The 16,138-nt window shown below is 44.4% G+C and overlaps 1 protein-coding gene across 10 annotated transcripts in view; it reads left to right on the top strand.

Moving 5' to 3' along the window:
* Window positions 1-16,138, top strand: part of FHAD1 (forkhead associated phosphopeptide binding domain 1) — a 174,446-nt gene that overhangs the window by 72,179 nt on the left and 86,129 nt on the right. For all 10 annotated transcript variants that reach the window (XR_005215504.1, XM_037828462.1, XM_037828468.1 and 7 more), the window contains exons 5-7: window positions 4,753-4,862; window positions 6,444-6,680; window positions 10,234-10,357. Coding sequence is in view for 9 of the 10 variants with exons in the window: in XM_037828462.1 (XP_037684390.1) it covers window positions 4,753-4,862; window positions 6,444-6,680; window positions 10,234-10,357 (471 nt within the window). In the remaining variant the exon portion in view is untranslated. The remainder of the gene's footprint in view (window positions 1-4,752; window positions 4,863-6,443; window positions 6,681-10,233; window positions 10,358-16,138) is intronic.

The following is a 16,138-nucleotide window of genomic DNA, read 5'->3' as shown; positions in this document are numbered from 1 at the left end:
GGTTGGGAGTCCAGGCGCATGTTTCCCTTGTGCCCTGGGAAACTCTCTAGCTGGCACCAGTCATTGCAACCCTCGAAGCCAGGCATCCACGAAGTATACTGTTATCCCCATGTCCACTAGTGGTTCCAGGGTCCACAAAGGTGTTTGAGACCTGGGGGTGGGGGGAGGCAGGGGGGATCAGGGATGGGAATCATTGACTCTAAAAGACATAAATAAAAAATGCAGAACCAAAACAAATAAATCACTAAATAAATGTCCACAAATGATGTGATGGTGTGGACTTCATTCATTTTTAACATTAACATTCATTAATGTTTCATTACATTTGAAAACAGTTGCTTCAATTTTTCATATCACAAGATGACAAAGAATATGCAACAACTGCCCAGAAATCATAGTCAGCTGGAAATTTAAAATGTGCTGCTGGAAGTCAAGAAATCTCAAAAGCAGAATTATAGAATTGTTTTCAAAAACTTCTACACCAAAAAAAAATTGTATTCAGTGTTTATGCAAGTGAATTGTAATATGTTTGATATGATGTATGGTGGAGACTCCAAACCCAACAATGTCAGAACCCCTGAAAGTCTTATAAACAGCCCTTGTAATACTGGGGATAAAAAAAATAAAACCTAAATGCCCATCAAGTGGTTCCTAGTTAAATAAGTTCTGGTGCATTTGTACAGCAGACTACAATGTAACTGTTTAAAAAGAATATGAAGGGAGGGAAGAAGATGGTGCCATAGAGAGGAGTGGAAGCTAGTTTGTCCCCCTGGAACAATTAATAAACAACCAGCAACAACTAGTAAATAATCTGGAATAACTGCAGGGGGACAAATGTGACTGTCCACTCATCATACACCAACCTGAATTGGAGGAATGCCCGAGATCACAGCATAAAATCTGTAAGTAAAAACTGTGGATCCAAGCCAGGAAACCCCTCCCCCCATGGCCCAAACTGCAAAGCCTCATGATGCTAGAGAGTAGCACTCTCTGAGCAAGCGAATATAACTCAGCTGAGCTCCAATTGGGGTTTTAATTAACAAACATGGACTGCTCAGTACAGGCTACAAATCCCCAAGAAGCAGACAGAGGCATCTGGTGATGACTGACCTTGGAGAGCCAGAGGATGGCTATGGACTGGTCCTGAAGGGGCTTTCTGTCCCTTTTTTGGCTCAGTGGAGAAAGCCTCAGCTATTTTCAGTTCCCAGCGCTCTGACTCAGACAAGGGTGGAGACAGCACAGGCAGAGAGAGACCATTGAAATGCTAATGACCTCTCCCTAGGGGGTCTATCTTCCCTAAGAGGAAAGGGGTGGGGCCCAGCTCTACTACCCGCCTTCTGTTTAGAGCCAGACCCCAGAGTCTGGGGGAAAACAGCCACGGGCCACACCTCCTTACACCAGTCTGGAGCTACAGGCTGACTAGTGCCACCTGCCAGGCAGAAAAGCATAGTGACTTGAGGCCTCACAGGGTGCATCAATCTTCTAAGACACACCCTCAGGGAGACATGATAGTATTGCCTCGTTCTGAGACCTGAGCCCATTCTGGCCTGGGAAAACCTGATTGGGGTAACCAAGGAAACCAGATGCCTAGACAACAGAAGACTACAACTGACACTAAGAAAAATGAAGTTATGGCCCAGTCAAAGGAACAAACTTACACTTCAACTGAGATACAGGAATTTAAACAGCTAATGCTAAATCAATTCAAAAAGTTTAGGGAAGATATGGCAAAAGAGATGAAGAGTGTAAAGAAAACACTGGGCGTACATAAGGTAGAAATCAAAAGTTCAAAAAAACAATTGGCAGAATCTATGGAAATGAAAGGCAGAACACAAGAGATGAAAGACACAATGGAGACATACAACAGCAGATCTCAAGAGGCAGAAGAAAACACTCAGGAACTGGAGAACAAGATACCTGAAAGGCTACACATGAAAGAACAGATGGGGAAAAGAATGGAAAAATATGGGCAACGTCTCTGGGAATTAAAGGACAACATGAAATGCAGAAATGTACGTGTCATGGGTGTCCCAGAAGGAGAAGAGAAGGGAAAGGGGAAGAAGCAATAATAGAGGAAATAATCAATGAAAATTTCCCATGTCTTTTGAAAGACATAAAATTACAGATCCAAGAAGTACAGCATACTCCAAACAGAATAGATCTGAATAGGCCTACACCAAGATACTTAATAATCAGATTAATAAGCATCAAAGATAAAGAGAGAATCCTGAAAGCAGCGAGAGAAAAGTGATCCCTCACGTACAAAGGAGGCTTGATAAGACTATGTGCAGAATTCTCAATAGAAATTATGGAGGCAAGAAGGAAGTGGTGTGATGTATTTAAGATACTGAAAGAGAAAAACCACCAACCAAGAATCCTATATCTGGCAAAACTGTCCTTCAAATATAAGGGAGAGCTCAAAATATTCTCTGACAAACAGTGACAGAGTTTGTGAACAAGATACCTGCTCTACAGGAAACAAGAAAGGAATCACTACAGATAGAAAGGAAAAAACAGGAGTGAGAGGTTTGGAAAACAATTTTGGGAGACAGTAGCACAGCAATGTAAGTACACTGAACAAAGATGACTGTGAGTATGGTTGAAAGAGGAAAGTTGGGACCATGTGGGACACCAGAATGAAAGATGAAAGATGAAGACTGGGACTGTATAACTCAGTGAAACCTAGGGTGCTTAACGATTGTAATAAAAGGTACAAATTTGTTTTTACATGAGGTAGAACAAATGAATGTTAGCATTGCAAGGTGTTAAAAATAGAGTGAGATTGGGGGAATATACAATCAATGCAAACTGGAGACTATAATTAACAGAAATAGTGTATTATGCTTCCTTTAATATAACAAAGGCAATATACCAAAGCTAAATGCATATGGTGGGGGGGGCATAGGGGAAGGGTATGGGATTCCTGGCATTGGTGATGTTGTCTGACTCTTTACTTTAGTTTAATGCTGTCTTTCCTTTTGTTGCTTTCTAGCTGTCATGTTTTTTTTCTCTCTTTTTTTCTTTTTCTTTTGTCTCTTTACCTTCTTTGACTCTTCCTCCTGCTTTGGGGAAGAAATGGAGATGTCCTTATATCGGTAGAGGTGGTGGTGCTGAATACATTAATACGTGACTATACAGGGAACCAATGATTCTTTACTTAGGATGGAATGTATGGTGGGTGAACAAAACTGTCTTAAAAAAATGGGTTGATGAAGAAACCTTGAGGGCACTATATTGAGTGAAATAAGACAGACACATAAGGACAAATATTGCAGGGTCTCACTGATATGAACTAATTATAATATGTAAACTCATAGACATGAAATATAAGTTACCAGGATATAGAACAAGGCTAAGGAATGGGGAGCGGTTGCTTATTATGAGCAGAATGTTCAATTAGGGTGAACTTAAACGTTTGGAAATGGAGAGACGTGATGGTAGCACATTGTGAAAATAACTAACAGTGCTGAATGGTGTGTGAAGGTGGTGGAAAGGGGAAGCTCAGAGTCACGCATGTCACCAGAAGGAAAATTGGAGGTTAAAAGATGGGAATGTATAAAACAGTGAATCTTGTGTTAGACAATGTCCATGATTAACTGTACAAATATTAGAAATCTCTCTCATGAACTAGAACAAATGTATGACACTGTAACTAGAAGTTAATAATAGAGGGGCATATAGGAAAAAATATATACCTATTACAAACTATATACTACAGTTAGTAGTATTTTAACATTCCTTCATCAACAGTAACAAGTGTACTATACCAAAACTATGACTCAATAATAGAGGGGGGGTGGTTAGGGGTATGGGAGGATTTAAGTTTCCTTTTTTTGTCTTTATTTCTTTTCTGGAGTAATGAAAATGTTCTAAAAATTGGAAAAAAAAATTGTGGTGATGGATGCTCAGCTGTATGATGGTGCCATGGGCAATTGATTGTACACTTAGGATCTTTGGATAATTGTGTGGTATGTGAACAATATCAATTAAAAAAAAAAAGAATGTGATAAAGCCGATCCACTGACATGGGAAGATGTCTTTGATGTGTTGTCCAATGAAAAAGCAAGTTGAGAAAAATTCTCTATAATATAAATCCGTTTTTTTATTTTTTAAAGATATAATTACATTAAAAATAGCTAACATTTAGTGCTAAATGTCAGGGTCAGCAGACTTTTTCTGTGACGAGCCAGATGGTACATAGTTTAGGCTTTGTGGGCCTCATGGTCTCTGCCGTAGCTACTCAACGCTGCCTTGTAACTCAAAAGCAGTCATAGACACTAAGTAAACGCATGGCTGTGGCCGTGTTGCAATAAAACTTTATTTACAGAAATGAGCAATGGGCCAGATTTGGTCCCAGGACCATAGTTTCCAATAACTGCTATAAATAATTATTTCATTTCATCCTTACAATAGCCCTTTATAGCAGAGACTCTTTATCTGTGTGTTACATACATGGAAACTAAGGCTTGGAGAGATTAAATGAACTGCCCAAGGCTGTCAGCTAATACGGGGAGGAGAAAAAACTCGGGACAGACACATCAAACCGAATAGCCACATGGTTATCACTGGGAAGGAGGAAGAAAACAGCATTTTCTCTTTTTCAGTGCTTCTGTCATGCTTTCATTGGTTTTTGGAAATTATGTAAGCTGTAAATCTGAAGGGGAAATGAATTTGACAGTTACTCTGAAAATATTCTTTAGGCCCTTCGAGCCACTCACCATTCAATTCTTTGCCCTCTGTTGATATGATTAGTGTGGACCAGCAGCGTGGAACTCCCGGGACAGGTGGTGGCTGAGGGACTTTCCGGGGCCGGACCTCCCAGGGAGGTTTATTTGGACCAGGACCTGGCCCAGCAGGAGAAGGTGAGGGGGACCACGAAGGGACTTGCCCACTGTCTCCCACAGTTCTCTGGGGCCTGGAAGTGCTCTTCTTTTCTGCTTCCAGGTAACCACCTCTTATTTCCAGGAGATTCAACCAGTGGTTTGGTTACTGCTTTATCCCCAATAATAACATCCGTAACCACTGTTTATTGTGCACCTGCTATATCCTATGCATTTTACATTCAGTAGCTCATTTAATCTTCCAGTCTTCTATAGAGATTGTCTCACCTGCATTTTACAGATGAGGAAAGGCTCAGAGAGGTTAAGCAACTTACCCAAGGTTGCACAATGCAAGGGACAGAGTGAGGATTCAAACCCAGTTCCAGTTAGCTTAGTGCTCAGGCAGTAGTGAGCGATGGAATAGTGGTGGAGAAACACATTTCCTAGCAGGAAGAAGTGAGAGCTGAGGGCAGAGAGGACTGAGCAGGAGAGAGAGAGACTTGTTAAAGAACCAGTAAGCAGCCCAGAGATCACCCATGTACCTCCTTCGAACCACTGGAAAATTCTCGGCAGAGCAGGGATTACTTTAAAAGCAACTGCTCCTAATGGGTATGGAGTTGCCCCTCGGGGTGATGAAAACATTTTGGAACCAGGTAGAAGTGGTGGTTGCAAACGTTGTAACTGTACTAAATGCCACTGAATTTTATGTTATGTGAATTTGTACCTTGATCAAAAGAAATTTTTAAAAAGTAATTGATCAGAAGTTCTATAGCCACATATGAGAATATATCAGGGGGACTTTATTTTCGGCCTTCCTGACATTTTATTGATGACTTCTGGTGAGAGTTTGGGGATTTTTTTTTTTTTTATTTTTATTTTGGAAACCTAACAAATTGTTTGGCTACAGTGCTTTATTTTTTGGAGAGGTGAAGGACCGGGTTAGTTATATCTGTGGGTAAAGGCTGCCCACAATTTTTTTTTCCAGCCTGAAGTTTATACAAGCCCGTACAAATAAATAGCCATCCCCCTCTCATTAACTTTCCAGGCTCAGTTACCTGGAATAAATTGTTTTGTGAATTATAAAAGGGGTATGGGTCCCAGAAGAGAGGGAAGGGAAAAGAAATATTTCAGAATTTATAAAATGCTTTTAAGGTTTTTTTAATTAAAAAAATCACCCTCATTATAGTCAGAATGTAGTTGAGTAGAACCCTCTCCCTTCAGTCATTTTCCTAATTACCTTTCCTGGATCCCCAGTTTGCTAGGCTGAGGCTGGATAAGTCAATTCCAAAAAACATTTTAGATAAACTTTCTGGTAACAAAAGTTGCTAGGTGGGATGGTTGTTCTCAATATGAAATATGATTTGAGGGGAAAGGAAAGATATGAAATATAATATGAGGTATAAACAGCCCACTGTAGCAGCCTCCATACCCATATTCAATTTTAAGCAAGCTCTTGTCTCTATGAGATTTCCCAAGGAACAGAGACAGACTTGAAAGTTCTTTTCCCTCCCTGCCTGCCGTCACCTTCCCCACAGAATTACTTCATGTTTTTCCAATTTAAAATGGGCTCAACCTTGCATCCAGATTCACACCTAGTAAACTTCCCATCTAATCTCCACCCAGGATGAAATAATTCTGCTGCTGGGAAAAGAAGTCAGCCGTCTCTCGAATTTTGAGATTGAATCCCAATTCAAAGATGCTGTGATAGCAGACCTGCAGAACGAAGTGGCTGAAATGGCTCAGAAGCTGTCAGTGGCAACAGCCCCCAGGCAGAATGAGAGGCTGATATCGCACAAGCTTCAGGTTCTGGATGAGGACATCGATGCCAAAAAGAGAGAGATCCAGAGCTTGAAAGGCCAGGTAAGTCCCAGAGACAAGTTGTCGTGTCCCCTCGTGCATTTATCAAGCACCTACCATGTGCAAGTATGAACTCATTTAAACCCACAGCCCTCTGAGACAACATTATAAGATGAGGAAACCGAGGCAGGCTCTGAGACACCCAGTAACTTGTTTCAGCTTGCACAGCAAGTTAGAGGCAGTAGTGGAATTTAAACTCAGGTCTCCTCAATGCAGACTCCTTGCTCTCATTCCCACTTTATATTCCTCCCAACTACGTCACTCTGGCTACTGCCTATAAGGCCCACCCAGCCCCCGCCAGAAAGAGCTATGGGCAGTTAGCTGGAAAGAGGGAGAGGGGATCCTGGTGCTCTAAACACTGGGGCCTTTTATCTGCAGGCAGTTGCTGACTCATTTATGTGAAATTTCATCAAACAAAAATTCTCCACCTGGAATTTCTAGATTTACCAGTCATGTTCCTTTCTCTTGAAACTAGATTCCTTTTTTAAGAGAACTACTTTAAAATTGGCCATCATTGCTGCATATAAATTACATCTCAACAATTTGATTTAAAACTTTGGCCATTGATCAGTTTTGGCTTGCACACATACGACTGCCTAGAAGTGCAGTCGTGCTTGGGGCTCTGTTCTCTGGCCCCTGTTTACTGCCTTTTCCTTCTGTAGCTGATTCCAGGTGCTCAGTTTCAGTCCTAGAAATGGAACCTAAGAAGAGGACTCAGGTTGTGCATAGTGAACCCAGGAGTTTCTCCCAGGGGACTGTGAGCTCCATGAGTGCAAGGACTGGGTGCACTTACCTTTCAGAACTCCAATTGGACTGTGCCTGTCTGTCCATTCATTCGTTCACTCATTCATTCTTTCAAACAAACAAGTATTTTTTGAGTGCCTATCGTGTACCATACCCTGTTCTGGGAATTCAGCAGTGAACAAGGCAGACTTGATCCTGACCCTTCCCAGGTTACATTCCGGGGAGGGAGACAGAAAATAAACAATTAGATAACTACATGCTCTAATATTTAAGTGGAAAATTACTCTCCTTCAGATGTTTTTGAAGGAACAACAAAAGTAGCGGGTGCCATGGGATGTGCTGCTGCATACAGCTGCCTTGAAACGTAGCTAACCCATTAATGAGCATCATGTTCTTGATCTGAATGTAATTTCACAATTGGATGGAGAAATATCCCTTTCAGTTATTCTCCCATGTCAGAGCCTTCCTGGGCAGGAGTGACATGTCTCGCCTGGGTATGTGGTTTAGAATGAATCCCTCCATACCTTGAGTCTGTGTCAGCAGGTCCCAATTTGAGCATTGTTTAAAAGTAGCTGGTTATACCTGGAAAATTGTTGCTTTACAAAGAAATCACTTAGAACTCATTACTCTGCTTCATCATACTGTCGCCTTTCCCATGATCTTTATGCATAACTGAAATAGTTTACAAAAAAGAGTCTCTGAATAGAGGCTGCAGTTGGTTTGAACCCAAATCCAGTTTCATCTGCTCACATCTTAGTTTCTTAAATACTCTATTGCCAGCAGAACATTCAGCTAGAAAGTACATTGCAGGTTGATTTATTGTTCTGATTACTCTGTAGGTTCTCCCTGGTCCTCTGGACTTCCGTGCAGAATGATTTGTTTGCAAAGATCTTCAATCCACTACAATAGCTGTAAAGAATTCCTACATCCCTGCACCCTGCGCCTCTTTTGCTAATTAGCAGCCAAATTAGTATCTTGAAGCAATCACTCCTTCTAGCACTATTAACTTTCTTATAATCCAGTACCCATTTTATTACACAGTATAACAAACATTAAACAGCTTGGAATTGATGCCAATTATAGACAATACGGATATTTATTTGGGGAGTGAAAGTAACGTAGAGGTTTGAAGACAATTTGGAGTTTTCCCACAATCTGAAATCCCATAGCCCTGCTATGTAGATTGAAATATTTTTATCTGTCAGACAACGCTGGAATCTTAGAGGACATGTTTTCCCATCCCTGCCGGAAGCTTGTCATTTTGGGTTGTGATTCTGGTGTCATGCAAAAAGCAAAGCATTTATCTGAGAACAGCTAGAAACATTTTTTTTTTTAATTATTCCAAGTACCTTGTATGAGTAAGTTACAGTTCCTCCACAGAGAATAGTAAGAGAAATTTTTACTGGAAGTTTCCAAAGCACAAACATGCAAAAGCACAGCCTTGAGGAAAGCGGGGCACAGAACAATGCATGCCCCCCGCCCCGTGCCCTGTTCTAGCACACACCCCTTCCCCATTATTTCCTGACACCCCAAATGCTGTAGACTCTGAGCCACGATGGTGCATGAAATTGGCCATATGAATGGTGAAACCTTGGTGGCTCTGTTAATTCTAGGAGAGAAACAGCACCGGAGAGTCGGGGAGAGAAACCAGGAACAAGAGCAGGAGCGCCATCTAGTGGCGAGGTCCGCGTGCCCATCGCCACATTCAGCACAGCCCCCGCCGACATTCTTTATACTGTGCCTATGACATGATATGACAATAAGCAACGGTTCTTGTGTCTTCTCTTGATAAGTCACCCTGGTGTTTAAGTGAGCCCAGATCAGGCTTGCAAATGCACACTAAGATATTACCAGCGTACCTTCCCTCAGACAGAAAAGAGAAGCTGACACTGAAACACACCATGGGTAGTTATATGAGTCAATAACCACAGGCATGGGTCTAAGCACGTTTACATATACTAACTTATTAAAATCCTTTTAACAATCCTATGGGATGGGGACCAGCATCATCCCATCCACAGAGAGGGAAAAATGCGACAGAATTGGTGTCTTCCGTACTCTCACACAGCTGGAGGTGCAGAGACAGAATTCGAAAGCCGGCCCTCTGGATCTCAAGTCCGTGCTATACTTTACAGCCTCTTCACTACTAATGTGGGTTCCTAGAACCCTGTGCTAAGGTGGAAAGAATGGGGATGAGGCAACCGAAGATTAGATTTCAGTTGCATCCCCACCCCTGACTAGCCCTGTGAGCCTTAGCAGTGACCTCACCTCTCTGAGTCTCAACTTGCTCACCTGCAAAATGGGAACAGGAACTTTTGCATTTGGGGGAGCTGTGAGGATCTATTGAAGAAGCAGCGTCTGTGGGTGGGCCATATAAGCTCTGAGGGTTCTATGAGATATAAGTTATTGTTGCTGTCATTAGAAGGGATTAATTTTATAACCTGTTCCCCTCCCACACTTTGAATCCAGTTAGTGCTGGATGCTGTGGACCACAGCTGGACTATTTATGGTCGAGAGTCCAAATGTCACAGGAATGCACATTAAGGGGTCAGGTATTCCCGGAGGCAGCTGGGCCTGAGCCCCTTGTGGAGACAAAAATGAGGCTCATGTTCTGATTACATATGAAATGGCGACCACTGAAAGAACAGGCCCTCCCCTTTCCCTTCCACTCGTTAAAACTAAAAAGTCTGGTTTCCCCAACACCCCCACCAAAGATCAGTCACCAGAATGTTTCTCCAACTTTGAAGAGGTGCCGGTGTGACTCACGGGCCCGGGCTGGCCCCCTCTGACTGTGTGTTGCCTCTTCCTGCAGATGAATGCCCTACAGAAAGGCTACAGTCAGGCACTGGGCCAGACCCTGTCCGAGCGGAACTCAGAAATCACATCCCTGAAGAATGAGGGCGAGAGCTTGAGGAGGGACAATGCCATCACAGCAGGTAAGCCCTTCCTGGAGGTGGGGGAGCGAGGAGGGAGGTGGGCCAGGCCCCAGAGCTATCATCCCCTCCAGCAGCTTTCCTGGCCATGGCAGACATCACCAATCAACCGCTGCCCTTTTTCTCACTGCACTTGGATGCGACCTCAGAGTTTTCGGCAGTCGCTGTCCGTGAATTAGAGGTCGCCCCCTAGAGAGGTGTACATGCCATCCACTTCCTGCCTGATGCAGGGCCCGGCTCAAAGTCAGCACTCAGTAAATATTTGAGCAAATGTTCTCTCTTAAGCCAGATAGTCAGCCTGAGAACCTGCCTCACTGGGGAGAAAACAGGACACTATGTGGGCTGGGCAGCTGAGCAAGCCAGTTGGACGTGAATGCAAACTACAGTGAAGATGAAACGGGGTCACCCATCATCTTCCTCAGTCTTCCCTTGATCCCTTGGGCCCAAGTGCAAACATTTTTCTGATCGATGGGCACAGACCACTCAATGCAGGAGCTCTGGGGTGTGGGGAGGGGCAGCCTACTCATGGCCCACCCTTGATAGGGCACTGCCTGTTTCTTCAGAACCTGGATTCATTCATTCATTCAGTGCATTTACTGAGCACCTACTATATGCCAGGAGCTGTTCTAGGTGCTAGGGATAGAGCCCTATGTTCACGGGGCTGAATTAGGGCACGGGTGATGGCCAAAAACAAGTCAACAGAGAAATAAGCTAATTTCAGGGAGTGGGAGAACCTGGGAAAAAAGGAAACTGGGCAATGTGATGTCCAAGGGGGGATGAAGGGAAGGGAGAAGAGCATGGTGGGCTGGCAGGGGAGTGGTCTCTGAGGAAGCAGAGGAAGGAGCAAGTGCAGAGGCCGGAGGGGACAGGCCTCCAGGAGCAGGATGCACCAGTGCAAAGGCCCTGAGGCTGGATCAAGGGGGCTGCGTGTGAGGAGCCGAAGGCAGGCGTGGTTGGAGTGCAGTGAACCAGGAGTGTGGAGCCAGGTGGGGTCAGAGCGGGAGCGGGGGGCTGGATCACTGCGGAGTTTGCATTTTAATCTAAGTGTGATGGGAAGCATGTAAGGTGTTTAGAGCCTGGAGAAGTGAAGGGGCTGGTAGCATTAAAAGAGAATGAGGGAAGGGAGTGTTGTAATGAGTCTGCGATGAGACATGTTGCTTGCAAGGCACCCACATCTGTGGCAGGAAATGTGTCCCTAGCTGTAAAAGCTGCACATGACACAGAGCCACACGTGAGTCACCAGTGGTGTCTATATGGATCCGAGTGCCCCAGGCCAGCCTGACCGCCAGCTCTTCTTCACCTCACTCTGCAGTTTCCCCCCTCCCGGGGAATCCCTCTGCTCCTGCTCTTCCCTGACTTGGAATGCCCTAAGATGTGTGGAGCACCTGCTGCAGACCAGCTCTGCTCCAGGCAGAAGGGATGTAGGGGTGAGCCCATTGCTGGCCCCTGCCTTCCCCCTCACCCCACATCTGTCAAATCCCAGCCAGGCTTCAAGCTGGTCTCGGATCTCACTCTCCAACCCGGAGTCAGACGGACCTGGTTAGGGGACCACTTGGGAGGGGCTCAACCCTCGCTGCTCAGAGCACGCCCCGGGGCCAGCACAGTGTCAGCACCACCCGGGTCTCTGTGAAACATGCAGAGTCCCAGGCCCCTCCCAGAGTCCCAGGCCCCTCCCAGCCTCCCGAATCAGCCTCTGCCCTTGGACAAGACGCCCAGGTGGTTTGTGTGCACGTCTGAGAAGCACTGAGCTGGCTCATGTGTGAAAACAACCATCCCCCGGATCCTGGTCGCTCATTTCCTGCTTCCACGTTGTGCCCGTCGGGGGGAGGGGGTCCAAATTGCCCCAGCTTAGTGCTGGGCAGACTGTCCAGACCACAGCATGGGGGGTAGGGGTGAGTGGATGAGGGGAGGATCCTGGTGGAGCCCAGGGGTGTCCCAGAGTTGAAGAGTTGGAGCTAGAACTTGGAGAGGCCAAGGCAGCTCGAGCTTTCCGGGCAGAGCACCAGAGAGGAGAGGACGCAGAGAGGGAGCCCCCTGGAGAGCTGCAGCGGGGCCCCTCAACTCTTCAGCTAAGTTCTGACCAGCATGTGTTTGAGGAAACTAGTTGAGAACAGTACAAACACACAAGACGCAGAGATGACAATCTCAAAGCTCACACAGGGCCAAAAATAGCTCACCTTCCCAATGCCCAAAATGGAGAAACTTACTAATACTTCGGGGGGCCTCCAGCCAAGAACTCAAGATGCTTCTCTGTGGTGAGGCCACGTGAGCTCTGACTGCAGGCTGCACTAGTCCCATCTAACACAGTGTAAAGGCAGACTTCAAAGGGACCAAACCATTTCCAGGTAGCTTAACTATATGAAGCTCATTTTAAAAATGAAAGTCTGGATCATGTTGTTCTTTATTTCACATACATTATTATTATTATTATTATTATTATTATTATTATTATTATTATTACTATTGAAGTTGTAGGTTTACAGAGCAATCATGCATAAGCTACAGAGCTCCCATATACCACCTGTGCCGGTTTAAATGTATTACGTCCCCCAAAACACCATTATCTTTGATGCAGTCTTGTGTGGGCAGGAAATGTATTGGTGTTGATTGAGTTGGAGACTTTTATTGGATGTTTCCATGGAGATGTGATCACTCAATTGTGGGCAAGATCTTTCACTGGATAATTTCTATGGAGGTGTGGCCCTGCCCATTCAGCATGGGCCTTGATTAGTTTACCGGAGCACTATATACGCTCAGACAGAAGGAGTGAGCTTGTTACAGCCAAGAAGGACTCTTTGAAGAATGCACAGGAGCTGAGAAAGGAACTGTAGTTTACAGAGACATCTTGAAGATGGTCGTTGAAAGCAGATTCTTGCTCCAGAGAAGCGAAGAGAGGACACATACCCCAGGAGCAACTAAGAGTGACATTTTTGAGGAACTGCAGCCTGGAGAGGAACGTCCTGGGAGAAAGCCATTTTGAAACTAGAACTTTGGAGCAAACGCCAGCCATGCGCCTTCCTAGCTGACAGAGGTTTTCCAGACACCATTGGCCATCCTCCAGTGAAGGTACTCAATTGCTGATCACTTACCTTGGACACTTTATGGCCTTAAAACTATAACTTTGTAACCAAATTAAACCGCCTTTATAAAAGCCGATCCACTTCTGGTGTTTTGCATTCCTGCAGCATTAGCAAACCAGAACAGATTTTGGTACCAGAAGTGGGGTGCTGCTGAGTTTGCAAATACCAAACATGTTGGAATGATTTTTAAATGGATGTGCCGGTTTGAATGTATTATGTCCCCCAGAAAAAGCCATATGTTTTGATGCAATCTTGTGGGGCAGACATTTTAGTGCTGATTGGATTGGAATCCTTTGGATGTTTCCATGGAAATGCACCCCACCCAACTGTAAGTGATAACTCTGATGAGATAATTTCCATGGAGGCATGGCCCCACCCATTCAGGGTGGGCCTTGATCAGTGGAGCCATATAAATGAGCTGACAAGCAGAAGGAACTTAGTGCAGCTGAGAGTGACATTTTGAAGAGAAGCTACAGCCAAGAGGGACACTTTGAAGAAAGCACAGGAGCTGCAGAGGAGAGACAGTTTGAAGATGGCCATTGAAAGCAGATTCTTGCTCCAGAGAAGCTAAGAGAGGACACATACCCCAAGTGCAACTAAGAGTTACATTTTTGAGGAGATGCAGCCTAGTGAGGAACGTTCTGGGAGAAAGCCATTTTGAAACCAGAACTTTGGAGCAGATACCAGCCACATGCCTTCCCAGCTAATAGAGCTTTTCCAGACACCATTGGCCATCCTCCAGTGAAGGTACCCGATTGCTGATGTGTTACCTTGGACACTTTATGGCCTTAAGACTGTAACTGTGTAACCAAATAAACCCCCTTTTATAAAAGCCAATCCATCTCTGGTGTTTTGCATCCTGGCAGCATTAGCAAACTAGATCACCACCCTATTATTAACACCTTACTTTGGGGTGATTCACCTACCTTCTTGATTGATACCTACCAATAAAGCCGGATCTTATGTTCTTCTAAGAAAAAAACCATGTGAGGTAACCCAGTGCCACTGCATTTGTGCCCCTTTCTCCCCCCTTTTCCTCAGTGTGATAATACAATAATGTATTAGTTATCGATTGCTGTGCAACAAATTAGCCCCAAGTTCAGCAGTGTAAAAAAACAATAAACATTTGTTACCTCATCCAGTACCTGAGTGAGGTTCAGGAATTTGGGAGCACCTTCACTCGGGGACTCTCAGAAGGCCATGGATGAGCCTTGGTGGGAGCAGGAGGGTCCACTTCCAGGAGGTGCTTCACATGGCTGCTGCCTGGAGGCCTCAGCTGCCCATCACGTGGGCCTCTCCATGGGGCTGCCTGAGTGACTTCCTGACCTGGCAGATGTCCTCCTCCAGAACGAGTGAGCCAAGGACAAAGACGGAGCCACATGGCTTTTATGACCCAGCCTTGGAAGTCATGTTCCAACATGTCCACACTGTCATCTTGAGTACACACATTAGCCCATTCAGTATGGGGGTGTGGGGGGCCACCGAGGGCCTGATACCAGGAGGCAGCGATTGTTGAGGTCAACCTGGAAGCAGCAACCAAAAAGAATAATAGATACCATGAAGGGAACACTATGTGCTAGCTACTTGTTTTAGTTTGCTAAAGTTACCAAAATTAATAAACCAAAAATGAACTGGTTTTTGACAATGGGGATTTGTTAACTTACAAGTTTATAGTTCTGAGGCTGTGAAAATGTCCAAATCAAGGCATCAACAGGGTACCTTCTTCCTGAAGAAAGGCTGCTGGCAATCCGGGACTCCTCTGTCACATGGGAAGGCACATGCTGGCATCTGCTGGTCCTTCTCTCCTGGGTTTCATTGCTTTCAGCTTCTGGCCGCTCCATCTGTGGCTTTCTTTCTGAGCTTCTGTGTGTTTCTCTTTTAGCTACTGTCTCTCTTAGCTTCTCTGGCTTTCTCTCTGTGTCTCTCTCCATATTCATCCCATTTATAAAGGACTCCAGTAAGAGGATTAAGACCCACCCTGAATGAGATGGGTCACATCTTAAGAGCTACTCAACAAAAGATCCTACTTACAATGGGTCCTCACCCACAGGAACGGATTAGATTTAAGAACATGGTTTTTGGGGTCTATAAAGCCTCCAAACTATTAGACCACTCCATTATGTTTTTTTTTTTTTAATTAAATTTGTGTAGTACTAGTATGGTAAATTATAGTCTCTAGTATGCAGTATGTAGATTTTTCCCGTATACCCTTCTGTTGTTGACTCTCTGGGCTAGTATCATACCTTAGAAGTATATCATGCAAGCCCGCATCTAGATTTGTAGTGCTTATCTGTAGGAAACATGCCTTTAAACAACCCCTTTCAATCCTATTCACTTTCAATACAGCTCTGATACTTATAATCCCATTAACAAACAAGTGTCACCCCTATCCATTACCACACCTTTGAATTCACCCATTAACATATCTAAACATATTAGCTTATCATTCCCCTCACTAGCTTCTGTCTATCACTAGGTCCCCAATATTCTGTTTTATAAGACATTGATTTTACATTGTTCAGAGAGTTCATAGGAGTGTTAACATATGCTATCTCTCCTTTTGTGTCTGACTTATTTCACTCCGAATTGTATCTTCAAGGTTCATCCATGTTGCCGTATGTTTCAGGACCTTGTTGCTTCTTACTGCTGCATAGTGTTCCATCGTATGTATACACCACATTTTGTTTATCCACTTGTCTGTTGA

This window comes from Choloepus didactylus, chromosome 2 (genome assembly GCF_015220235.1).
Source record: "Choloepus didactylus isolate mChoDid1 chromosome 2, mChoDid1.pri, whole genome shotgun sequence".
NCBI classification, from domain to species: Eukaryota; Metazoa; Chordata; class Mammalia; order Pilosa; family Megalonychidae; genus Choloepus; species Choloepus didactylus.
The sequence above is the reverse complement of the archived record's forward strand: the minus strand, read 5'-3'. Positions and strand labels throughout refer to the sequence as shown.